The sequence below is a fragment of the Dromaius novaehollandiae genome, chromosome 8, assembly GCF_036370855.1.
Source record: "Dromaius novaehollandiae isolate bDroNov1 chromosome 8, bDroNov1.hap1, whole genome shotgun sequence".
In the NCBI taxonomy this organism is placed as follows: domain Eukaryota; kingdom Metazoa; phylum Chordata; class Aves; order Casuariiformes; family Dromaiidae; genus Dromaius; species Dromaius novaehollandiae.
This window is the reverse complement of record NC_088105.1, coordinates 36,716,904-36,742,090: the sequence shown is the minus strand read 5'-3', so window position 1 is coordinate 36,742,090 and position 25,187 is coordinate 36,716,904. Positions and strand designations below refer to the sequence as shown.

The following is a 25,187-nucleotide window of genomic DNA, read 5'->3' as shown; positions in this document are numbered from 1 at the left end:
ATAGGGTGCGATTGTCAACTACTGAAAATCAGGTTTCTGAAATCAGCAGGGCAGAGCTGTTCGGTGGCTTCTGAGATTGGAACACGCAGCTGGGGTGTTTATCAGACAGTCAGACAAGATCACACAGCACAGACCAGTCTCCAACGCAAGACACTACAGTGACACAAGTTTCTTGGAAATATTCTCTTCCACTCCTTAAAATAGCTCAGGCTGTCCCACTCCTTCCCACGTGCTGAAGGGCAGCAGTGCAGAACTGCAAAACATTTCACATTTGGCTGGAGCTAATTTACCCTCTGTTTACAAAAAACACACTAATCCCCCATCTTAAAAGGAATACACTGCCTGCTCAGTTAACTCTGTATGGCAGGAAGAAATTCTTCCTTTGTTTTGTTAGTGGCAAATACCAGCTACTAGGCACCAAAATTTTGTATCACATGCTACATCACTTTGCCAAAATGTACAGGTCACTTTTCCACTACTGGGGCACGGAAGAGCTGCGGTTCTACAGATCCAAAAAAGCACTCTCACTGATTAAGTACTTCGGGAACTAAGAGCGCAGGCCAGCACGCCTTCTCGAAGCAGCTAGAAAAGTAAAACCCAGGCAGAATGACAGAGGTATATGTCTTAAGACTACCTTCTTTAAGCTTTATAGGCATCTTCTACATACAACAGAGGAAATGAAAGCAAACTCACAAAATAGGTTTGAGTCTAGCTCTGCGCAGAGCCCATGGCAAGCAGAACCTGAGCAGAGGAACAACGAATGGTTTGTGTTCCTTCTAGGCAACAGTGGGAAAGTCCAGAAGGAAGCGTTTGATGACTCTCTCTAACTGCATACAAGAGGTGAGCCCCTAAAATAAAAAGGTTTCTTCATGCACAATTTGATTTAAAAAAAATTTACTTTGAGTAACAATATAATTTATTTTGGAAAGTAAATTAATCCACCTTTCTTTAGCTATGTGATGTTCTAGCAAAGAGAAGCAGCAGGTACAGTTGGAGGATTTTCATTTCAGTGGAATTTCACACAGTCCCATGCAAATACAGTGCCAGAAACTTCTTGAATGTGTCTGGCTGGAAGCCATATATTCCAGCGGGCTTCTGCAGAGAAAAGACATGGACGCTCTGTTTGCAGAGACATGATTAATGCAGACAAACAGCAACTAAATATGCTTGAATGAGACTTCAAACATGGTCGCCTCCAAATCGTGCTTACCCTCCCGGATGGAAGGGTCTGCGGGCAGGTACTTCCCCTAGTATGAATCTCAAACTGCATAACTGCCCCTTGCCCATCAAACCGAGGAGCCTCCCACTGCAACCAGCGCCGACAGTACTACGCTCTGTTTACTTTACAGTGAAGCTGGCAGTTGCATGTAAGCACTTCCTTCATCAGAGCCCAAGTTGATTTTAAACAAGCATATTACGAGATGGTAGATTACAGATGGGGACATCTTTATGTAGGAGTTTATATTAAGCTTGGCACGTAGCTTGTACGCTAAGCAGTACATCAGCAGTACAAACACTCCCTGTCAGCAACACCTGCTTAAGACTCTCCAGTAAGAGCCACTGCCTGTGTCAGCTTCCTCCGACCAGTTTAGATCCTGCACTGCAGCTCCACCCCAGCTCCCAAACCCCCAGCACAGCTAAAAGGGTAATATTTCCAGGAGCTATTACCCCACCACCACCACCACATTGGTCTTTTCATTCCTGTTTGCTTACCGTTACAACTCTCTTCTTGACTTCTGGAATACACTGGGCTTTTTCATACAGTTGCTGATCAGAGTCAATCCAGACTAGATTTTTAACACCATCGCTAGAGACAAGGTCTGTTGTATTTAACTGGAACACCATGAACTGGAAAAGCTGGCCATCTGTGCCAACACTTTGCACCACTACTGGCTGCTCCAAAACCTTGGGATCGTTCTAGGAAAGAAGGCAGGGGGAGGGGGGAGGGAGTGTTTGAAAAGCCAGTTACCACAGAAATTGTACAAGTAGTTGCTGATTCCGCATCTTCTACTTGGTTCAAAGCCAAGATTTTAATAAGTTTATTGTTACTTTGCCCAGAAAATTACTCTAGTCAAACAAGTTTTGAATGCAGATTTTGTATTTTAATTAAAATTCCTCCTTCAACCAGCAATGAAGTATCAATTTAAATACTGAGAGGTGGGATGGGTAAGAGTTTTCTGTTAAACCTACTCCCTGGTTCCTACCTATTAGTACTCTAACATGTCATATCATGAACACACTCCTTGCTGAGAGATGGTTTTCTGAATCAGGATACATCACTAACCGAATGTTAGTGTTAGACCTCTGGACTGGGAAGTCGCTATCTTAGTAACGCCAGCAGTGCAGATACGAAAACTACTGGCAAGGGAATTTTACAACTTTATCCACGAGCTGCAATGCTACAGAAAGAACAAGGCCCCAGCAAGTCAGCAGCAGCCTCAGATACATACCCCGTACAGCATCTTAGCCTTTGCCAGCGCATTGCCAAAAGCAAACATCATCATTTTAGCCCGAAGCTGTTCTGGTCTGAACCTGTTCGGACGAATGTTGGCTGACTCCAGGAAGTACAGGGTGTGAGGATGAGGGTATGGATAACCATCTCTAAAACCTAAATGGCAAATAACCATGTCAGAAACAGCTCAGCAAGAAACTACACAGCCACATTTTCTCCTGTATCTTCAGGAACTGTTAAAGCAACTTGCCTGAATCTAAGTTTTTCTCCACAGCACTACTTATGCCACAGTATCCTCACCACCAGGCACAGGAGCGGAGCACTTGCGCTGTACATCCTGTGCCCAGCGCTTCTGTACCTCATTCCCACCCACCGCCCACCCACAGCCATCTGGCAGAAAGGCAGGGGCTGTATGTTAACCTGAACGCTTCGTCCAACAAAAAACACGTCCAACTGCTAGACTTACCTGTATCATCGAGCTCTCTGTACACATTCACTTCCTGAAGATCAATTGTAGGAGCGATGGGATAGAAGGTCTCCAGAGCGTGTTCTTCAGTGGCTACTACCTCGTCCCTGGAGGCTACTGGTGGTATTGGGGCCATAGAGTTGAGAAGTATTCCATTTAGGCCACGGACCTGAAGAAGAAATGATTCTGGGGAGGGAACATGAGGCTGTATTCAAACATCCCTGGAGTAAAATCAGCAAAAGATGTACCCTTCCTTCGGGCAACAGTATTCGAGCAAATCCTTGCTCTGCAAGGCTCACTCACCCCCGCCACCCCCAACTAATCCTCAGTAGTAACTCGGCTGTAGATTCTTCCACATAAAATACCAATACTAATTGCTGGTGTTATTTCCCTAGCTAAGGGCACTTAGGAAAGGCAATAGTACAGATTTTGGACACAGACTAATTAAAGAATAAGGTCTAAGACCCTGGTTCTCTTCCCCCACCATCTTGGTTTTGGTATTCTCTAACATCGTGATACAGTCACCTCAGGGCAGGGATCCTGTCATCCACGGCTGCCTATACGTACAGCACTACTTAAAACTGAAATAACTGGTTCCAGAAATCGCTTCGTTTTCTCCAAGTCCTCAGCTTTCATGCTAGTGACTTTGTTACCCCTCTTATACTAATGAAAAGAGCTAAATGCTCTCCACCACAGCAGCTACTAACCTCTTTCCCATGTAGCTGCTATCCTGTAGTTTCTAGCCAGCATTCTTTTAGCCAGAGAAGGATACTTCATAGTCATTGACCGACATAAATGTAGCAAGTCTTCAAAGAGTACAGGGCTTTAGAATGAGGAAAAAAATAGTTACATAAAATAAAAATGTTATCGTAATGGGGGAGAGATTCTTCTGGGTCATGAACACTATAAAACATTACTGTGTCTAAAATATATAATAGTGTAACATTTCCAAACAGTTAATACAGATTTGAGACTAATATCCAACACACCAGCCCTGTTCCAAGTTGGCAGAGGTAATGCTTGCCATTAGATATTTAAAAAATTGATATTCTGCATCAGCTAGAATTAGATTTCAAATAGAAACACAGACCCATGGCCAGGAGAAGCTTTCATATAAAGTGTGTGTGTACATTTGTGCTACTGTCAATATTCAGAACTGTGTGGGGTTTGGGGGGGATTATCTTGGGGAGGGGGGGGTTCAGGCTCACAACCTGACACAGAGGCTGTAACAGTTTTGCACAGTAGGTGAATCTGTCAACAGTGCATCAATATTAGGATTTGTAGTGTTAAAACTTCAGTTCTTTTATTGTTTGTTTGATGAAATGCTCTGCTAAAGCCACAGACACGCAGTGGAAGGATTTTCTTATGCCTGAGGACTCACCAATAGCTTTCTCTGTCGGGAACAACTTCGGTAGTCTCCCAGAAGCACGCGTGTGAGATCGCCTGCTTCACTCTCTCATCCTGACCCTCGAGCTGGGCAGCCGGATCGCCGACGATGCCCAGCACGCCCGGAGGCAAGCCCGGCACGAGCTTCGTCTTGGTGAGCCAGAGCGCTTGCCGAACTCCTTGAGACAAAACCAGCAAGGCGTTAGCGAGGCTCCCGGGCGGGCTGGCGCTGGGGTGGGAGCGTGGCTGGTCAGTGAGGCGGGGTGGGTCCTTCGGGGTCTGGTTTTGGGTGTTGTGTGAATGGAAATGGGCCGAGGAGAGCGCAGGCACGGCGCGTACACGTGCCTGGATACCCTGGGGCAGGAGAGGGGGCGAAAGGGGCGAGGGGAAGGGGGCACCCGAGCTGAGGGGACCGGGCCGGGCCGCTACCTTCGAGCATGCGGACCCACTGGTGGCAGACGTAGCAGACGCGCTCCTTGCGCAGCGGCATGTGCTCGCAGCGCGGCCCCGGCGAGTGCCAGGGGTGCCGCCAGCCCCGCTCCCAGGGCGGGAAGCGCGGCCGCGCCAGCCCGGGCACGAAGTGCTGCCGCCCCGCGTAGGTCACCGTGTCCAGCTCCACCTGCTCGCGCACCGGCCGCCGCTCCACGGCGCGCGCCAGCACCTCGGGCGGCGGCCCGCGGGTGGTCCAGGGCGTGCGCGGCGGCGGCCCGCGCAGCCGGGCGGCGTCCGGGCGGGTGATGATGCCGCGGGCCCGGCCCGGCAGCGCCGCCGCCGCCGCCCGCCGCAGCGCCATGGCCTCGCCGTCCGCCTCAACGGCTGCGCGCCGCCATCTTGCGCGGGGCACGCCGGGACCGCCGGGGGCGCCCGCCAATGGCGGCGGAGGGCGCCGCCTCCGCGCCGCCGCCCCGCGGCCGGGAGTAAGGGAGCGTCGCCAAATTCCCTGGCGGCCGCGCGGTGGCGCGGCGGGGGCGCCGGGGTGAGGGGCAACCGGTAAGGGGCGAAGCGGGGGGAGGGAGGAGAGTCGCCGCGCGTGCGAGGAGGGGAGTTGGGAGACGGCCCCTCCGGGGGGGGGGGGGGGGGGGAGACTACCTGGTCCCCAGAGACCCCCTGGGCGGGGCAGGGTCCTTGTGCCCGCCGTCTCGCTGTGGGGCGCGCAGGGGGGTCACGGGGGGCTGGATCAGGGGAAACAGCCCCAAACCTGCGGGCAGGGACCCAGCCCACCCCCCACGCTGCAGGCCGAGGCTCTCCAGAGGCTTCACTGGGTGAAAGCAGAAAAAACGTGGCTGAATCCCAATTCCTGCTGTTTTAGCTAAGGATGGGCTCTTTGGCTTGGTCAAACATCAAAACATGTCACTGGAAACGGTCACTTAAGCAGAAAACAGCCAAGGGGGCCGTGGCCTACCGAGGTGCTGGGTACGGCCAACCTCGGAGGCCTCCCGGGCCCGCGCGGGCTGCGCCAAGTCGGGCTCTGCTCTTGGGAAGGTTAATGGTGATCTTTCCGGCTTCCTCCGCTGCCCTGCAAAATTAGGATAATGGCACTTGTGTCGCAGGGGTGAGGATTAATTAGCGCTTGCACAGCGCCTTGGAAACGAAGCCGCTGCGAGTGCTAAGTGTTCTCGTCTTCAGCCTCGTCACCTGCGGTTTTATAATTTCCTCTGGACTTCCTTTTGTTTAAATGATACAGATATAAATGTGTTGGAGTAATATTAAGCTGTTGCATAAAAATAATATAGTACCTAAGAGGCTCCGTCTGAGCCTGGGGTAGCGGTTGGAAATAAAAACCACTCGCCATGTGCTTCTTGTCCTTTCCTGCTTGTTTGAGTTTTAAGCCAGACTTAGATCTGCTGATAAACCAATATGTTCGTTGTCTGCAAATTTACCAAGTTTTCTTCTGTTGTTTCAGCCCAAAACCCGCCTTCGGCTCGCCTGGCCTCTGAAGCAGCGCTCCGGCAGGACGTGGCTCGGCGGTCCGGCAGCCGCGCTCATGGACCGGGCAGCAGGTTTTTAAGGTATTTCTAGTCTACGTGGCCGAGCCGTTCTCCCCCTGGAAACTACCACCTCGGCGGCTGGTTTCGAAGCCGGGCTTGTGTTTTGCAGGCCATGAGTGGAGATGAGGACGACTGGCTGGCTCTGAAGCCCCGGGAACCATCCCCGTCGCAGTGCTGCGGCAGCGGCTGCCGGCCCTGCATCTACGACGTGTACGAGAAAGCGCTCGCGCGGTGGGAACGGGCCAAAGCAGAGCAGGACAAAAGCCTCCTGGCAGAAAAGGAGGAGCAGGTCGGTTTGCCTTCATCAGACCCTAAAGCCGGTGCTCTGATCGGGCTCGTCAGCGCTTGGGGTTGTGGTCATCAGCAAGGGATGGGGCGATGGATTGAAGTGGTATCTTAAGACTTTAAGTGTAATTCCTCCAAGTGCACCCAGGGACACCATCTCCCATGCCTGCTCCCTACCTGCCGTAAGGGATATTCCAAGCGTCGGGGTCTCCCTGGTACCCCAAACACCGGGTCTGCAGCTGCTCCTGCCAGACCGCGTGCCGTGGACGTGCACCCCAGTCAGCCGGAGCAAACCTCCCTCAAAAAGTGGGAACAGGCCAGAGACAAAGACGATCATAATTTTCTCTGCTGCTGATTTCCTTAGAAAAGTTCCATTTTCCTGAATGTTTTCATTTTTCCCTGTTTTTTAGATTCATATTCTGAGGCTGAAAAAAATTAATATTCTATGTGGTGGAGCATTCGAGTCGTTGTCTTTACAGTGTAATTCTAAGATTGTCAGTGCCCTCTTACGTAAGATTAACTGTGCTGGATAAATTAAAAATGATAAGTGGTGAAACAGCTAATGATATTTCCTATCCAAAATGGTCATCAGAAGGTTTCGAAGTTGCCCCCAAAGCAGCGCTCAGCTCTTTTAGCAGTATTATTTTTGTTTGTTTCCAGGCACGAGAAAATGATTGCCATGTGTCATAACAGGATGACCATGCTGTAAGGTGTAAAAATGTAATTTAACAAAGGGGAAAAAAAGTCTGAGCTCCCAAAGTACATACCAAAGAACCCGATAATGAATCCGTGGAGAGCTGAAATTTGTGCTGGGCCCTAGCATTTAATACACGTTCTTCTGGAGGGCTGAGTACCTCCAGCACTAAATTAACACACGCATTTGCTTCAAAAGAAAAATGAAATAATAAAAGACATCGTCTAACCAAGTAATTATTTATTGTTGTTCTTGCAGAGCAATAATTCAGAACTAAATCCAGATACATTTACTGCATTCAGCATAAGCTCCGTGGAGCAGCTGACAGAGGACACCTACCAGTACAAATTTGAATTACCAGGAAATAGCAGTCTGCGATTGAGTTTAGGACAACATATCGTGTTAAGGTATTGTTCTCCATGCCAGTTAAACAGGCTGCATTATGTAACTTAATATGTAGGTTTTTGCCAGTAGACAAAGGCTTCATGCCAAGGAAATCATGATTTCTATACCTTCACAATGATATGGATGAAAGAACTTGTGAGCTCATTAGCTTTACTAATTTTATGGTAAAAGCTATTCCAAAGCTATATTTTTCTTTAGTATTATCCTTGTGTTGGTGGGTCAGAAAGAACTAGGTGCGATTAAGAAAATCCATTTGCGGAAAGAAAGAGTCAAAGAACAGATGTTTAAAAGAGATGATTGACTCCATCATGTTGGGGTGAAGGCAATGAACTGCACTAAGCCCAGAGCTCGGTATTCGGGCCTCATGTCTCCCCATTACTCCGCACCCATGGTGTCACGTCTTATGTCCAGGCGTTTCATGACTGATTTCTTAGCAAAACAACTCTCTTGTTTAGTTTATTGCTTGCCAGAAAGGAGCTGCTTGGGAGAAGTTTACGTCTCTCTCGACCATCTGTGGTAATCACTGTCGGATAGAAAAAGTCGTGTTATGACGCCGTTGATCTGTATCTGTTGACGTTATTTGTACGTTAACAGCTGATGCATACGGCTGGCTGGCTGTTGACAGTACTCACTTCTCTGTCCGGCCGTTTCCCGTAACGCAGCAGCGGAAGAGGTTGGGTCACTTCAATCAATTACCATCGCCAGCGGTAAAGAGCAGGGCGGATATATCCTGTGGAAAGAGAAGGCTTATAGTAAAGTACAGTGGGTATTGACACAGCTTCAAGGCTGTGCCCTAACTTTCATTATTTAATTACCAGATGCTGTCCAACAGAGAAAGGAAGGCAGTCCCCAGCCCAAAAGGGATAGCAAACCTACCAGTAAAGCATCTTCTCTTTCCTTTGTGCATTCAGCTGCTCCTTACGGAGCAGCTCAGATGTCCTTCCGCTGAGGTGTCCAAGAGCGGGGAGCGTGGTATAGCCAGGGCCACCACTGGGAGAACAGAAGGTGCCTTTACCAGTTATGTTCTCCCTAGATTTTTACCGCCCCCAGGGAAATGTTTTGCATCTGTGCACAGCCTGTGCCGCTGGGGAGACTGTCTGCTGCCTCCCGCAGCCGCTAGACGTGGCTGATCTCCCCGGAGAGGAGCAGAAGTGTTGGTAATAACGTTACAGAGGCTGCCTGTGTTTTTCTCCTCAGAGGAGTGGTGAATGGTTTGGAAGTCCAGAGAGCCTATACTCCAATTAGCCCAGGGAATGCAGAAGGTTACTTTGAAGTTTTAATAAAAGTAAGTAAGCCTATACAATATAGATTAGAGTATAAGGTGCTGGGGACTGTGTTTTCTTCTAGGAACCGAGCACGCTCTCAGCACATCAAGTGAGACTCCCTCAAATCCCTCATGGACTGTTTCTGAAGCAGTTGTGCTATGCTGATAAAAATTGCATTTTTTCCCCCCACAAAATGGAAAGCAGAGGAAGGTGACACACAAACAAGTGCTTTGCAGCAGGAGCCCCGTTAAGCACTTGAGCGAGCCTCTCGGGAGCCTTGCTGTTGCCACTGTGGAAAGAGGCGCCCATTCCACTTCCCCGGTTTCATTTTACCTTCTCAATCTGTCATTGAAATCGCACCCAGTTGTCAGCCCAGCTGAACCACTGATTTGGGAAAATCTTTGCACAGCCCTTACCCTGCCTTCTCTGCTTAAAGCAAAAGAGACTCCTCAGAGCAAAGGAAAAGTTTTGATTTGGGCAAAAAACATAGATGGGCAATAGGCAGCTATCCCTGGTTCGCAAAAGGGGTCGAGAGCTGCCTGTGGTCTGCGTGGCCCACAGAGCAAAGACGTAGCCCATGGGCACAGACGGGGTGCATGGGGTGGCAGAGCCCCATGCTGGGCAAGTGTCCTCGCCCTGCTGGCCACAACCACAATAGGTGAACTTGGCTGGAAATTTTATCTGCATACAGCCTGCAGGGCACTAATAAGTAATTGTTTTGCACAAAGAATATCAAATTCCAGAAGGTTTTTCTGTTATTGTATTTGTATGTCCTTGCTGACTCCTTGAGGGCAGACACGCACGTCGGTATAGGTGTGAAATTCGGAGTGCTGGCTGTCCCAGGCGGCTTGCAGAGCCTGGCCGTTTGTCCTCCGCCTGTTTTCCAGGATTTCACATTTGGGGGGGTTTATTATGCATCGTACGATCAAGTACAAACCCTGTTCTTTAGAAATGTGTACAGCGCCTATAAGTCACCTGCGGGAGGGTCATTTCACCATTCTTGTGGCAATTGGTGTGTGGTAGGGGAGAGAAATGCTGCATTTGAGTTGCATTAATAGGATACGTTCACAGGATGACTGTGAAATTTCATGTATACTTGCTTATTACTCACAGGTTTTGCATTTCAATAATAATAGTAATGATTGTAATGATACCTTTCCTTTATATGGAACCTTTCATCCCAAAGAGAGCTGTAGTTATTCTCTGGTAGTGACAAAAGAGGTTGGTAACACCCCGTGTAAAGCAGCCATTTTTATAACTCACTCTGTAGGTTGTGGTATATTTCATACTATTCAGGCAATTTTGGAAAGTACTATATTATTATTATTACTATGCAATCCAAGCACTGTTCAAACCCTTCTGTCTCCTGTTATTATAGCATTGCATTTGTGATACTACAGTTAAGAGTGAGGGAGTTGCCATTTGCAGAGCATAACCCTCTTTTTGAGTGATTTTATAATGTTAGGGTTTTTCTCCGTGTAAAACTGGGTGTAGAAGTTTTCCCCCAGGGGATAATTATTTTTTCTTTTTAGTTAGGACAAAAATCATTTTAAACCCACTCCATCACTTCTCACTTCAATTTTTGGAAATAATTTTGGGGAAAGAAAGATTGTTTTAATTTCCATTACCCTGGTCCATTGGGAATAGGCAATAAGTGGAGCTGACTTTTCTGTTCTTGCCTTGGGTTTCCATATGTATTTGAAGAAGGTAGGTATAAAATACTGCTGCTCTGATGTCCTGCACACTCTTTGCATGGGACTGAGTACCTGCCCAAAGCCCTCTGAATGCAAAATGTTGCTGACAGTAACTCAGAGCATCTTATTTAAGTGAGCTGGTTAGGAGGTGAGGAGCACCTATGGCACTGCTTGCAGGCACTAAAACATACTCTCACTCGCACTTTCTCCTTGCCTCTCTGCAGTTTACCAGTTTCATTTGCCCACAGTGCTGCTTGGTGGCCAGCCAAGGCACTGGGGTCGGGAGCTGGGCTTCCCTGCAACATGCGTGCAGAAAATACCCTCTTCTTTCAGATTATGCAGTCAGGAGTCTTCGAAGGCTTGTATCACATGCCATCTTCTCATCTCCAGTCAGGTTGTTCTTTCTCGGGTTTATCGGTGGCATCACTTCTGCCAGCGCGGCTGTTTTGCTCATCGGCTCGTGAGGGTCGGACCGGACGCTGTTCTCTCGCCTCATCCCGCAGGCTGCGGCTCTTCTTTCATGCGCATTTGTTCTCACTAACCGTAAGCGGTCCTAACAATTATATATAGCAACACGGCCACTGGGATGGTCCCTTCATTTTCGGGCCTCTCCTCGCTCCTCTGTTTCTGGCAAGCACTGACCCTCTCTCGTCAGTCATGAGTGAGGTTAGCATTCCTGCAGGCAAAAGCCTGGATAATATTTTTTGTGCCTGGCAGTAAGTAAGGCAGTTTTTTGCTAATGTCTTTCTTCTGTGAGGCCCAGAATAGCTTTTTTTTCTTTTTTCTTTTTTGAAAATTTGGAGGAATACCTCAACATCCAGATGCCCTGTTCCAAAACCAGAGTATTATAAATGAGAAGCCTGACTTTGGGTCACTAATTGTATCAACACAGCATCTGAGAGACTGAAAGAAAGGAAAAACTATGCAGTGTTTATACAACTATCAGTACCCAGAGCGCATTTGCAGACCCCATACTCTGAGATTTGGAGAACACTTGAAGGCTTGGACTGTGCTTTGCATTCAAGACACTCTTCTCTGCGTGCTTTGTAAGCAAGAGCTCTGCTGTGCTTTTTCCAGTTTTGGAAAATTCAGGCTGCATGAGCGTGGATTATGTTTACATTATAGTCAAGCTGGAATGAATCCAATATGATTTAATTTAAATGTCTTTGTTTGGGGTATAACTTTGAATTATTTTTCAAATAGAATGATCTTTCTTTCTTTTTAAATGCATGAAATGTTTTTTGCCCCCTTCTTGTTTAAATGTAGATAACTTTATAATTGACTTTAAGCTGGGAAACTTTCCAGCAGAGTATAATTATTCTTTTCTTTTGTGCAATGTTTTTTATTAGTGCTATGAAGCTGGGCTAATGTCACAATACATAAAAACCTGGAAAAAAGGAGACATGGTCTTTTGGCGTGGGCCGTTTGGAGGGTTCCCATATCGACCTAATAAGGTTAGTTCCCTAAGAGACCTAGGCTGTTCCAGCTTGTGGCAGCTAACTTATTCCAAAGGGAAGACATCAATTTGATTACTGCTTTCATTATTATTTTAGGAACTTCCCAGGTTACTGTAGAGTAATACAGCAGTCAGTTGGAGAAAGTACACCTTGTTGGACTGCAGAATATTTAAGAAATAAGAGGAGAGGGAGGTGAGCAGGAGAGACTGGAAAATATTAGTAAGGCTCTCTGGGCATCACTCGCATTAGAAGTTCTTGCTATGTTAAACTACGGGAGCTTACTTTGCACCACGAATGAGTGCAGATTGGGTTTTGCCTTGTTTGGATCACGTTGCTATTTTGTGACTGAGCACGAGCGGAGAAGAGGTGTTGATCCTTTTCTCTCCTGGGTATTCCCTGAGCTGTAGCAGCTCCAGTGAGGTGTCACGCCACCCAGCCGCTCTGCAAATGTTGGTCCCACCTACTGATATGAGGCTTGCCGCAAAGAAAGGCAGATCCAGTTTCAGGGGAGGGTTTCTCACACAGACTAGTTTGTTTACTTAATTCTGACCTTTCAAATGGGAAGCAGAATTGAAACACTCGTCATTTAAGATCCCAATGCCTTTTTTTCCTTTTTCTTTTTTCTTTTCCCCTTTTTTTTTAATTAAAAATAGGGCTGTAATAGTGGCCAAACTCCATGCAAAGCAATTTTGTTCTCATTCCTGAAATACTCTCCCTGCTGTTTTTGGCTATCGTTCACTTCTGGTTTTTAAGCTTTGAGATACCCTTTGGGACAGAACATAACTGCTGTGCCAGGAGTAGCTGCATTCAGGGGCTGGCTGGGTGATCCTTGTGCATGCAGTTTGCAAGTCACCTGAGCAGTCTTTAAAATAACTTGTTGTAGAAGAACTGTTTATTGTTTATAAATTGTGACAAAGGTCCTGAATATGAGTTTCATAGTAAATTTCCTTTTACCTCCATATGTTGCCAAATAGAATAGGATTCAGATGCAGGTAGACCAGATCCACTCACGATAAATTTTCCAGTCAAAAGACAGCACAAGCAGCCGCCGAATGCCAGCCCCCTTCCCACCACCAGCCACCTCCGACAGGCTACTGCTCATCGGGTAGGTAGGGTGGAAACTGCAGAGCCCATTTCCTAGCAAGGTAGCCACACTTAGGGCTTGAATGTGTGAGATTTTACAGACTGCTAGTTCTCACTGACTCTGGATAATTAAACCTTTGGGTAGTATAAAGGAAATCACTTCAAGTTCGGATGGATATGTCCATAAAAGATGTGCTCTAGCTTTCAGTAAAGGTAGTAGGAGTTGGACTAGGCCAAGTATGTAGCAAATCCATTTGGACGTGATTCATGCCAATAGGTCTTCTGTTGCATGTGGTTGCATCCTACTTCTGGAAGTCCTTTGGCCTCCAGCAACGCAACAGCTTGTATCTGACTGCATAGGGTTGGGGCTACCAAATCCCTGGCAATGATGAATAGGTGAAAAATGGTTCAGGCAGTGAGGCCCCAGAAATAGGGGTTTAATTCCTTGTTCTGGCCCTGGTACATTGGCTGAGCTGGAGAAAGTGCTGGGGACTTTCTCTCTTCCTCAGCGCTCTCCTGCCCGAACGTCCCCATCCCATGCTTCTGCTGGTGCAGGTACATGAGCAGAGTGAGCATCCTCACTACAGGTATGAAGTGCTGGGTATTGCTGGTAGTTCTTTGACAAAAGTCAGGTAATGCACCAGGAAGATGAATGGATTAGGATGGGAAAGAAACCATTCCCTCAGGAAACATTCACGTTTGTACTTTACAGCTTCCAAGATTAATCCAGGATCTTTTCCAATGGGAAAACATTGGAAGTGGGTCAGCAAAGGGTCCTGCTGCATTGGAACTGAAACATAGACGAGTTGAAATCAGGCCAAAATTTGGAAAAATGTTTATATATGGATAAAATCCTTTTTCATTAGATTTGCTATATAAATCCTGAAAGTGCTATCTTTAACCATGGATGGGTTTTGCAGAAAAATACATTTTGAGATCTGAATGTACTGGTTCATGTCCTTCGGATATCTGATGTGTTCACTCACGAGGGACCCTATATCAGCATGGCAGCAGGGAGGAACTGAGAACGGGGGCATGCGTTTACAAACATGATGGTGCATTCAAAATTCTCTGCTTCATTTTTAGTACGGAGAACTGCTCATGCTGGCTTCTGGTACCGGCCTCGCACCAATGCTTCCCATTCTCCAGTCCATAACGGAAGATGAAGAGGATGAAACCTTTGTAACTCTTGTTGGCTGCTTCCGTTCATTTGGAAACATTTATCTGAAACCTCTTCTCCAAGAGCTGGCTCGATACTGGAATATCAGAATATTTTACATCCTGAGCCAGGTAAATAAATGGATAGGAAATATATCTATGCGGGGCTTCTGTGTGCTGAATGAACCCCTGTCATCTCTGCTTTTATGTCAGCATGATCTTAATTCTTTCCCAGTCAACAAGGCTATTTTGTGGTCCAGTTGCTCCACTTCTTAAATCTGCATATTCTCACACTGCCACCAATCTGGAGAATTTCAGGGAAGTGACCATCATTGCTTGTCCCTCTTTACCTGCCTTGGTCGCTCTCCTCTTGGGAAGGACCCACTGATTGATGTTCACCGTTGATCGTTATCCCCCCCAACTTCAGGTCACTGTTGCTGCACCTAAACATTTACACAAAGAAAACTTGACTCCAAGAGACTCACGGCAAACAAACTACTTCTCCTTTCTTAATGCCAGTGCCTTAATCTGTCCTTATCTTTCATTCATTGCTCATGGCTACAGCTCTCTGCTTCTGTGTATGTTAGCACCAACTTCCCAGCACTGATTTTTCCCAGCTGACCCATTTTCAAACTTCTTAAAGTTGTGTGCCCCTCTGTAAAATTGTTTTCTATGCCAAATCCATGGGATGAGGGCATACCTCTCAGTGGTCTTATACTTTGAGCAGTCTTTTCCTTTTCATTTGGTCCCAAAGTTGCCTGTGTTCTGCACAGATTTGGTAGTTGAAAATTACTTCTCTCAGAAATGAGTATTCATTGCAGGGAGGTTATAGAAAGAATTATTTATGCTGAGGGAATGAATCCCATTGCATTTTTAGTTTCTCAGATGAATCATTTTTTGTATCTCTTGTGGTGGATCTGCCTCATACATTATGTTCCACATATGGCCTTGGCAAGTTGAGGAGCATGGGTATAGAGAAAAGTACTTGTGAATTGGGCACACTCGCAGCCGATCTGTAAGAGCACAATCATTAATTGTCTCTGGCAAAATAGCATAGATACCCTTTTCAGGACAGTGCTGTCTCAAGAGCGTGAGAAGGTCCTGAACTTCCACCCAGTGAAGGGCAAGAAGCCCATCTCACCCTGTCCGCACTGTCTGCCCCACGTGTATTTCGCTCCCTTTCCTTCCCATTTCTTCTCTTAACAGGTTTGTTGTAGTCAACACCAAGTCGTGGATCTTCCCTTTTAGGATTGCATACCTGTCTGTCTGTCTCAGTATTTCGCTCTGCTGCCTGTCTCAATCACATCTCACCACTTTCTGCTTCTCATTAACAGCAATAGGGGAGTCCCCACTGGATCTAACAGCCTGGGATCTAACATTTCTCCTGTCACGGGATCAGAACTGTGTTTGGAGCAGGGTTGGCTTCTTCCGGTTGTTTTATTTGAGGGAGATGGGACTGAAAGAGACTTGGGAATGGAAGAGGCAGGAGAGAGGAATAGACTTGGGACTTAGGACTTGGGATAGAAGAGGCATGGTGGGAAGTGATTCTCAAAGGAGAAAGTTTTGCAGGGTTTCTTAGCAGTAGTTACACTCTGGTTTTGTTCAGTCCCCTCTGAGTGAGCAGCCAGATCCCTTGGCAGAGAAGGGTTTGATCTGGGCTTTGCAATAGGGACACAGCTCTCAGGATGGGCCAGGTCTATCCAGAGGGAGTCATGGGGGTGAAAAGCCTCCTCTGAAGCACTGTGAGGGGAAGTTAGAGATGTGGCTGTAGGCAATCAGTTGTCCTTTTTACTGTGGCACCCTGCAACCTTTTGCCTTTTCAGGAAAGTTCACTGGAAAAACTTCCTTGGAGCTACCAGGAAAACACGTACACTGGTCGTCTAAATGAAGACTTGATGAAGACGATAATAAATTCCTGTCGAAGAAAGCCATTTGTATTAATATGTGGCTCCTCTGCATTCAATCAAGATATGAGTAGATATTTGAAATCAGCAGGACTTGAAGAAAATTCCTCTTTTGTCTTTTAGCAGGATATTCCTCACTTAAGGAACCTCAGGCTGAGCCTTGGACATCCTTGTTTCCCTGCAGACACTGCTTCAAATCAGCCATCTCAATAGTTGGAATTTCTTGTGCGTGTACTTTCATAGGCCATTGGATCAAATATTTGTCGCCAGCATCATTCCCACTCTTGTGAGTGTTTTAAAGATCGGGTGTCATTAGGGATTGGCTGCTACAATCACCCATGCCTCTAATGGTAATTTTAATGGAAGTCTTCATGTGCAATTTCAAGAGAGATATCTCTTAAGGGTACTACGAAGCACCCAAATAAACACTTTTGCTCTAATATGAAGACCAGTGACTTAAGCTGAATTCTGTGTTAATGTGCAGTGGTATTGTGCCCTATTAGATGTCCATTAGAGAGATTTAATCCAAGGGGAGAAGACATTGTGGCCAAGGGAGCAGCAAAGCGCTGGCGTGGCACGCTGGCGTCCGTGGGGTTCATTTCGGCTGTGCCATTACCCGTGGGGCTTTACCGGGGTGACCCCTGCGCGGCACGGGCAGAGCTGAGATACCCTCCCTCCACTCTTTCACCCTCCCAGGCCAGGGTGTTTACTAGTGGCACCTGGAAATACAGTGTCCAGGCACCTCCATGTCCTTCCCTTCATTCCCCGCTGTGTCCTGTGTCAGAAGTGCCCAGGGTCTGCAGGGTGATGACAAGTGATGATGCTCCCCTCAAGCGTTATCATCCCCATCTCATTTTTACCTGTATCGAGTAGTTACACCTTATCAGCTCTGCTGCTCTGGCGCAGGAGCATTTCTCCCTTGGCTTTGCAGGTGAGCCTGGGATGACTGGATTCCAGGTGAGTGGAATTAATCCGCTGTGGCTGCAGCTTTTATGGTAACTTCATCAGAGCAAAGGCTTACGAGAAAGCCCTTTTCCCAGCATAAGATACAGTTCTGGCTTTTTAACGCAGAAAAATCCAGGAACGTTGCCCACATTAGATCCAAGGCTAAATCTCAGCTCTGATCCAAGCCATGTTTCGGCCCCCATGAGCCGCTGTGTCGTGGAGGAGTTTCGTGTAGCATGGGGCTGATAAATGAGGAGCCGCTTTCTTTGGTAGCTCTCCCTGCTTTGGCCCTAGCTAGGAACACGGAGAAAGTATTTTCCTGGGAAATTACGTACTCTGAAAACCTTGCTTGGACACCTCCTGCTTTAAAAAAAATCCGCCTGTCCGAGATGGCGCTAAAAATCCCCGAAGCCTTCTTGAAAAGGCAGAACTGCTTTCCGAGTGGATGTGGGGCCCGCTCCGGTGCTCCTGCGTCTCCCACCGTGCTGGACGGCGCTGGCGGGATGCGCTAGTGCCCCAGCACCTCCAAGCAAGCGGGATGGGCACGAGCATCCCCAGGAGCCGCCCCACGTCCCCGTCAGCTTTGCTCCCTCTTTTTTTCCTCTTTTTTTCCTCTTTTTTCCCTCTTGCGCAGCCTAAATGCCTTCTTAATTTCGTCTCATTATTTCCTGCCTAAATAATTCCCGTTTCTCCTGGGGACCGTGTTTAAACCTTTGATCTTCTCCGAAGCCTCGCAGTCCTCATCACCTCCTTTCTGCTTAAACGAATCAAGCGCCTCTCGGGCTCGTGATTTATGGCTGTGTCCCCGGAGGAGCGGGGCCGAGGCCGGTGGGCGCCCGCAGGGACAGGGTGGCGGTGGCAGCCAGTCGCGCAGCGGTGGAGCCCCGCGGCGGGGAAGAGGCTCTGCATAAATATTATTGTTGTTGTTATTATTCCCCATAAATACATGCAGACACTTAATGACCTTGGCATGGAGCGTTTCCTGGGGATTAATGACCAGTTCGCATTAATGGGCCTTCGCTGCACCTCGGGCCGTCAGCTCCTCCCAGCCCATCATTAATCCGCAGGAAATGTCTCAGGCATCGATCCGCGTTGCTTAATTAATAAATGCAACTTGTCTCACTGGCTGAGATTTAGAGATACTTGCTGCTTCTTTCCCCCTTGCTTTGAAGGTGACTTTTTTAGCCCAGGTCTCTCAGGTCCCAGAAAAGCGCGTGGGTTTTCGCGGAGGGGCAGCGCGATGCGCCAGGGTCTTCACAGGGTCTGCAATAATCGATGTTTTTGCAACTCATCTTTAATCTTTTCATAGGGAGGATTTGGCCCTGCTGCCCTCTCTCCCTTGAGGTTTTGCAAGGGCTGCAGCCCGGCAGTTACTCAGGGAGGGACCGCGAGCCCGTGGCCCGCCCCTCGCTCAGCTGCGTCTCCTCTCGCTCGTGCCGAGCACCGACCGCGCTGGCAGAGCCGGCTCCGATTGCAACCTCCCTGCAAGCATCCAGCGCTCGCTCCCTTCTCGGCAGCGGGAGCCGACCCTCCGGAGGCCTCGCCAGGGGCTTTGCAAGCTAAACGCTGCCTGCATTGAGCAAAAATAAAATGCAGCCGCTTGGACGCGGGAGGAGGCATCCGGGGTGCGTGGGAGAGGCTGCCAGCGCGCCTCTGGCTTGCTGTTTGAGCAGCGTGGTTGTCTTCTCCAAGGCCTGGGCTGGACGCGGTGCCCCTCCGGGCCCGCAGCGCCCTCCCCTCGGCCCCCCAAGTCTCCGAGGGGGCTCGACGCCGAGCGAAGCCTCCCGAGCCGCCGCCTCGCTCGGAGGCACGGCTTTGTGCAGAAACGCGGCCTGAAACGCGCCGCCCGTTTCCCCGGCTTTTATCAACAGTTGGCTTTGTGCAGCCCGTGCCGCAGTATAAATCACGTTAATTCCTGAGGCGCTTTTCCCTGTTCGCACTGAAATTCCCATCCCGGCTCGCTGTCTTGCCCGGCCAACTAAATTATTTTCATAGCCCCTTAAGGGCATATTGTCAGCCCAGACTTACTGCCGTTATACACCATATCTGAAACATTAATATCTCTTCTAAATATAGTGTATTGACAAGGTATCTGGTATAGTGTAAATCCTTGGGACATTTGATCCAGATCATTAAAACTGAGTGAAGGAAGGGAGGAATAGATCAAGTTACCTTGCCGCTCTTAATTCAAACAAGCGATGAATTATTCATCCCACTATTAATTCTGCAGTCCTCCTGCTTTTTATTTATTCCTCTCCTTATTTATTTATTTTTCTCCTCTCCCGGGCAGGCGGCGCGGGCCGGGTCGGGGGTGCCGGCCGTGCCGGAGGATGGGGTGCCGCGGGGCGGGCGGGCTGGTGGCGCTGGCCCTGCTGTGCGCCGCCCGGCCGCCCGCCGCCGGCAGAGGTAAGGGCTCCCGATGCACGTCCGCGCAATGAAACCCTCCTCCGGGTGAAATTCCTCCGGGATGCAGGGAAAGCTGCCTGCTGGCTGTTTTCCCACAGGCATCAAGTGCGGCGGGGTGCTCTCGGCGCCGGCCGGCAACTTCAGCAGCCCGAACTTCCCCGGGCTGTACCCCTACGACACCGAGTGCACCTGGCTCATCGTGGTGGCCGAGGGCTCCTCCGTGCTGCTCACCTTCAGCCACTTCGACCTGGAGTACCACGACGCCTGCGGCTACGACTACCTGCAGGTCTACAACGGTGCCGCCCGGGACCGCGGCAACCTCCTGGGCACCTTCTGCGGCCGCCGCCCGCCGCCCTCCTTCACCTCCTCCTGGCACGTCCTGGCCGTCGTCTTCCACTCGGACAAGCACGTGGCGAGCGGCGGCTTCGCGGCGGCTTACCGCGGAGGTGAGGGGCGCCGGGCGCGCGGGGGCCGGGCCGCGCCGGCGCGGTGGCCCACCGCCCCTTCCCGCCCGCAGACGTCTGCGGCGGGGAGCTCACGGCGCTCTCCGGCGAGATCGCCAGCCCCGACTACCCGGACAACTACCCCAACAACGCCGAGTGCCGCTGGAGCATCCGGGCCGCCGCGGGCGCCAGCGTGCGGCTGGTCTTCGCCGACTTCCAGGTGGAGAACGACGAGGAGTGCAGCTTCGACTACGTGGCCCTCTTCGACGGGCCCACGGCGGCGGCCGCCCGCCTGGGGCGCTACTGCGGCAGCCGCAGCCCTCCCCGCGCCGTCTCCTCCGGCCCCGCGCTCCTCGTCGTCTTCAAGTCCGACTTCAACATCGGCGCCAGAGGCTTCAAAGCCTACTTCTACTCCGGTACGGGGCGCGGAGGAGCGGGCGCGCCGCGGGTCCCCGGTGGGGTCTCCATGCCGGTGGCTCCAGATTTGCCCTTTTTTTGCTTTCCGAGCAGGCGAGTGCCAGGAGGTGTACACGGCCCTCAAAGGAAACTTCTCCAGTCCTCAATATCCCAACTTCTACCCCAATAACCTCAAGTGTCAGTGGACCATCCAGCTGCCCCCGGGGTACCGGGTCAAGGTCTTCTTCTTGGACTTGGACCTGGAGGGGCGCAGCAGCCTGACGGACGCCTGCGACTACGACCACCTGGCCGCCTTCGACGGCGGTGCCGAAAACGCCTCGCTGCTGGGCAAGTGGTGCGGGCGCCAGCGGCTGCCGCCCGTCGTGTCCAGCGGGAACGAGCTGCTGCTGGTGCTCCGCACCGACCGCAACACGGCCAAGCGGGGCTTCGCCGTGGCCTACGTCGGAGGTAAGGCGGCGCGTGGGGCGGCTGCTGCGGCGCTTTCGAGCGCGGTTTCCAAAGGCCGGGATGCAGGGGGATTTGATAACTCACCGCTCGAGGGTTTGGGTCGAGCTTGGCCGAGGTTGGCCTTGGTGAGCGGGGCGACCTGCTCCCTGCTCCTCGTCCCGGGGCTGCTTTCTGCCCCCAGGCCCCCGGGAAAATAACCTTCCTGGGGGGATGGTTCCCCGAAACGCCGGGGTCGGTCAGCCGGTGTCTCGCCCCCGCCAGTGGTGCCCGTCAACGTCAGCTGCACGCGGACGGACTTCCACATCCAGATCCCCGTGCAGGCCCTGGCCCCGCTGGAGCGGCACCGGATCTACCTGGGCAGCCCCTCCTGCGCCGCCCAGGTGGCCGGCTCCACCTTCAAGATAGACGCCAGGTTCGACGCCTGCGGCAGCGAGGCCCAGGTAAGTGCCGGGGGGCGGTGGGGGGGGTCTGGCCAGCCGTGCTGCCCCACGTTGCCCTCCTCTGCCTTGCAGAAGAGGAACAACACCTCCGTGATCGTCAGCGTCCTCTACATCGACTTCTCGGCGGGCGGCCAGGAGGACGTGCACCGCTACGAGGTGCAGTGCGAGCCCAAGCGCAAGGAGGCCTGGGTGAGCCTCCTGGCCGGCCCCGACCCGCCGCGGCCCGGCCCGCGGGCGGAGGACCTCGCGGAGGGCCAGCGGCGCGAGGCGGAGGCCGCCGACGCCCGCGACGGCAGGAGCCAAGACGCCAGCGACGTCGTCTTCATCAGCATCTGCATCCTGGCGGGGCTCCTCATGGTCATCGCCGTGGTGGGGCTGGTGCTGCTCTGAGGCTCCTGGCACAGCGCGGGGAAGCCGGCGGTGGGCAGACGCTTCCCTCCCCGGTTTGTTTTCCGCCGTCTCCCAATCTGTCCCTTTGGCAACTCCTGCGCCTCGCGACTATTCCCGCACCTGCCTCCGTTTGTTTTCCCTCTGGTGCTGCTACTTTCGGGGAAGCGACGTTGCTTGCCCACGGCTGCAAATAATCCTGTCAATTATCCCGAGCTGCCTCCTTGAACACACAAGCTCCGACCAAATATAGCAGTATTTTCAGCAAATATTCTCCACGCTCCTGCCTGTGTTTGTGCGGGCGCCCCGGATCCGTGCGAGAGGCAGCTGCAGGCGCCGATGGCTCCATTTGGCAACGCGGAGCTGTGGAGGTTGCACGGATGTTTCTGGGCAGTGGTTTTGGGTGTCCACGTGCAATACTCGCCGAGCGCCTGTGCGATGAGCGGTGCTCGTCACGCACCTTTGAGCACCTCCTTTGGGTTTTTTGCACGTGACCTACCCACCTCTCTCCCTCCAGACTTACCTACACGCTTTAACCACCCCAGAACTGCAGAAAACAGGAAGCCGGTGGCCAGCAGGTCCCAGTGACCAGCATCAGCTCTGCACCAGTGTCGTCCTCATAGTCCAAACCCAGGAGCAAATATTGCTGCCGCGCCGGGGCGGGCTGTCCCGCGGCACCCAGCGCCCACCGGCCGGACCCCGCCGCGGTCGCACGCGTTGCCTCGGGCAGACACGGAGGAGGCTCCTTCGGGCCGGGGCTTTCCAGAAAAAGCAGCGCTCTGCGGTTCTGTTCTGATCCCCGGGTCTCTCCGAAGAGCAGCCTCCGGGCTCTCGGAGCATCCCACGTGTCGCTAGGAAGAAACCACTTATTTAGAAGAGCCACAGTGTGCAAAAATGCACTGAGAGAGGTCTTAAAATAACTTATGTCCAAGCATGGTCATTCAAAGGACAAAAAATTGAGCCTGAGGGTAGAGAGCAGCTAAGCCAGGAGCCCTTTTCCCAGCAGCACTACCCCAAAAGGTGAATCCATCCTAACGAGGGTACCAAATATTTCACGGTACCCCATCGCAAGCCCCTCTTGCTGCCAAATCCACCTGCAGGGTTTTTAATGGCAAGACCGGCCCGTGGGGCAGATGCTTTTGTGAGTGATTTGGGGCTGCAAGCCCGGACGCCCCGGGTCTGGGGGTCGGAGCCAGGCCCCCCGCAAGCCCGGGAAGCTGGCGTTACACAGGCAGGTCTCGCGGCATGACTCGTGCTGCGCTCTCCTTCCAGGAATGGTTTGTAATTTCCAGGTTTCCACGTTAACCTGGTCGTAAAAACAAATGCTCTCCCAGCGCTTCCTTAAGCAGCAGTGTCACACGCCGCTCCCCTGAGATTTATGCGGCCTGAGCGGCGTATTTGGATTCTGCTGACTCTCAGCTTTTCTTTTAAAATACAAATAAAATGGCCAGGCAGCCCCTGTCGCTCCAGAGGCCTTTCCCATCCGTGCTCTCGCAGCGAGGTGCAGAGAACGGCACGTTCGTGACAGCTGTGCGGGATCCAAGCTCTGCACGCCTCCGAACGGCGCTTTCGGCTTGCAGCATCGCACCGGTGGGTATTCGGGGATATTTTCGCTCTCGACAAATACATCCTCGTGGCTTGGAGCAGCGGGGGAAGAGGCCCCCGCGGGTGGAAACAGCTCCAAATGTCTGCCCACTATAGAGGCACCCTTTTTGGGGCGATAACCGCTTTGTATATAATAATATATAATTAGCGAGGATTCTCCATCCTCTAGCCTAACTGACAGAGGCCAGAGCCGCTGTTCAGCGGCCTGCCAGCGCAGCAATTAGAGCATCATTAATTGCAGCCTAATCCTGCCATGGGCTTCCCTTTTTAGCATCCTTGGGCATGTCAAACCAAGCTGGAGCTCAGTTTCTCCTCCTGTAAAACAAGGCTAAGGCCACTTTATCCAGCTGAACGTGGGGTTTTACCCTGCAATACCTGCAGCTGCGCAGCAGTTGGGTATTTCAGCAGGCACGGCTAAGGCGAGAGCCCTCCAGCCGGTGCTCTACCCTCCGCAGCGTGGTTGCTCCTACGAGCGGGCTCAGTCATACTCAGGCAGTATTAAAACTCTGAACAGTGCTGCTGCCATTTAAAGCAGCAAGCCAAATGCGATGCTTATTCTGTGCTGCACGGAGGAGCAAGGATTTGTGTGGCTGTGGCCAGCCAGGCTGGGGAACTCCCTAAGCTCTTTCCCTCCCTTTATCCCATCTTTTCCCCCTTCCTCAGCTCCTCCTCTGCTCCATCCCCCGGTTCCCGCTGCGCTCCGGGCTCCGCCGAGCCGCCGGGTGTGAACGTACCCCGGGAGGAGAGGTGCCCTCCTGCTCTGCGGCGGGATGGCTGTGCCCTGGGCACGTCCGGAAAGCTCGTTCCAACGACCAGGGCTCTAGGGGAACATCCAAGACATCTGCCACGGCTCCTTGTTCCAACACCGCTCGTTGCAGGTTGACCCAGCAAACCTTCCCTGTTACAGGGCTGCCAGGAAAGCAAATGAGATCTAAAAGTTTGGGTTCTTTGTGGAGGAAGCTTCGAAGGGCCTCTTGAAAGATGAGAAATGTGGAGATGCTGTGAGCTCTCCTTTACGATGGATGGGGAAAGGGTCTTGCCTGCTCCCTTACTCCTTCACCCAAGTAGCTGGCAGCAAGGTAAAGCTCCTCTTAGCCATGCCTGCTGATGGGGAAGGGAGAAAGCTGGTGCCTTCCAAAACCACATCTGCCTTTCAGAAGCTAGGGTCAAAAGCCAGCTTTGGCAGGGATGATTTTGCAGGCGTGACTTCTCTCTCTGTCTCCCCCAGCGCTCCTCAGCCCCCCCTCCAGGTCCCCCACTTCCCAGCAGGGCTCACGGCACAGGCAGAAGAGAACAGCACACCATCCCTCACCCCCAAAGGTGCTCCCCATTTCTTGTTGCTTGGTGCAGGGAGACTCTATCACCTGCTTTATGTACTCTTCTGCTGAAAGAAATTTGTGGGCTGGGCTTAATACGAAAAAAGAGGAGAAAAGAAGACTCTTTCCTCCAGATTGGGTGCCTCCTTGGTTTAATGTTTCCTCTGTAAAAAAGGAACCAGCTATCTCAAAGGCACCAGGCTGCAGAAGTGTAGCACAAAGGGAGCCACCGCTGAGCTCTACATCCTTCTTTTTAATCTGAAAGGGTTTCCCCACTGTGAAGACAAGAGCTCAGGTACCTGAGCTGATGTTACACCTCCAAGCCCACCCTGGCCCAGCACAAAGCCCTCTCCAGAGAGGCTGCGTTTGTGAACGGTTGAGCCATAACTGACCTAAGGCCCCAGAAAAACCTGGGTGGAGACTGTATTTCAAGGGCTTTCAAGACCAGATAGCCTTTTGGCCATTGCTTTAACCACAAGCCTCCACTATCCCTACCTGGTTGCACTTGGCAGGACAGGCAATGATGAATGCTTGGCCATGCTTG

The 25,187-nt window shown here is 51.1% G+C and overlaps 3 protein-coding genes across 6 annotated transcripts; 2 read left to right on the top strand and 1 right to left on the bottom strand.

The window, feature by feature from the left end:
- Positions 1-877: 877 nt before the first annotated feature.
- Positions 878-5,180, bottom strand: MRPL37 (mitochondrial ribosomal protein L37). Its single transcript, XM_026104991.2, has 7 exons — positions 4,734-5,180; positions 4,300-4,483; positions 3,626-3,741; positions 2,919-3,104; positions 2,451-2,608; positions 1,714-1,917; positions 878-1,095 (listed from the first exon to the last, which is right to left on the bottom strand). Exons 1-7 carry the CDS (start codon positions 5,095-5,097, stop codon positions 1,018-1,020), a joined length of 1,290 nt encoding a protein of 429 aa, XP_025960776.2. The 5' UTR covers positions 5,098-5,180; the 3' UTR covers positions 878-1,017.
- On the top strand, positions 5,129-16,683 carry LOC112986631 (NADH-cytochrome b5 reductase-like). 4 transcript variants are annotated; one of them, XM_064516230.1, is made up of 10 exons: positions 5,129-5,294; positions 6,208-6,313; positions 6,402-6,581; positions 7,530-7,678; positions 8,874-8,961; positions 11,026-11,178; positions 11,985-12,089; positions 14,262-14,465; positions 14,569-14,760; positions 16,157-16,267. In XM_064516230.1, exons 3-9 carry the CDS (start codon positions 6,405-6,407, stop codon positions 14,719-14,721), a joined length of 1,029 nt encoding a protein of 342 aa, XP_064372300.1. In that variant the 5' UTR covers positions 5,129-5,294; positions 6,208-6,313; positions 6,402-6,404; the 3' UTR covers positions 14,722-14,760; positions 16,157-16,267. The 4 variants fall into 4 exon arrangements, with proteins under 4 accessions (XP_064372300.1, XP_025961803.2, XP_064372302.1 ...); XM_026106018.2 differs by lacking the exon at positions 14,569-14,760 and having other exon boundaries at positions 16,157-16,683; XM_064516231.1 differs by lacking the exons at positions 11,026-11,178; positions 14,569-14,760 and having other exon boundaries at positions 5,130-5,294; positions 16,157-16,683.
- A 2,829-nt stretch (positions 16,684-19,512) lies between these two features.
- CDCP2 (CUB domain containing protein 2) lies at positions 19,513-21,725 on the top strand. Its single transcript, XM_026104999.2, has 6 exons — positions 19,513-19,588; positions 19,687-20,034; positions 20,106-20,447; positions 20,542-20,895; positions 21,157-21,335; positions 21,408-21,725. The coding sequence occupies exons 1-6, from the start codon at positions 19,513-19,515 to the stop codon at positions 21,723-21,725; spliced, it is 1,617 nt and encodes a 538-aa protein (XP_025960784.2).
- The last annotated feature ends 3,462 nt before the right edge of the window (positions 21,726-25,187 follow it).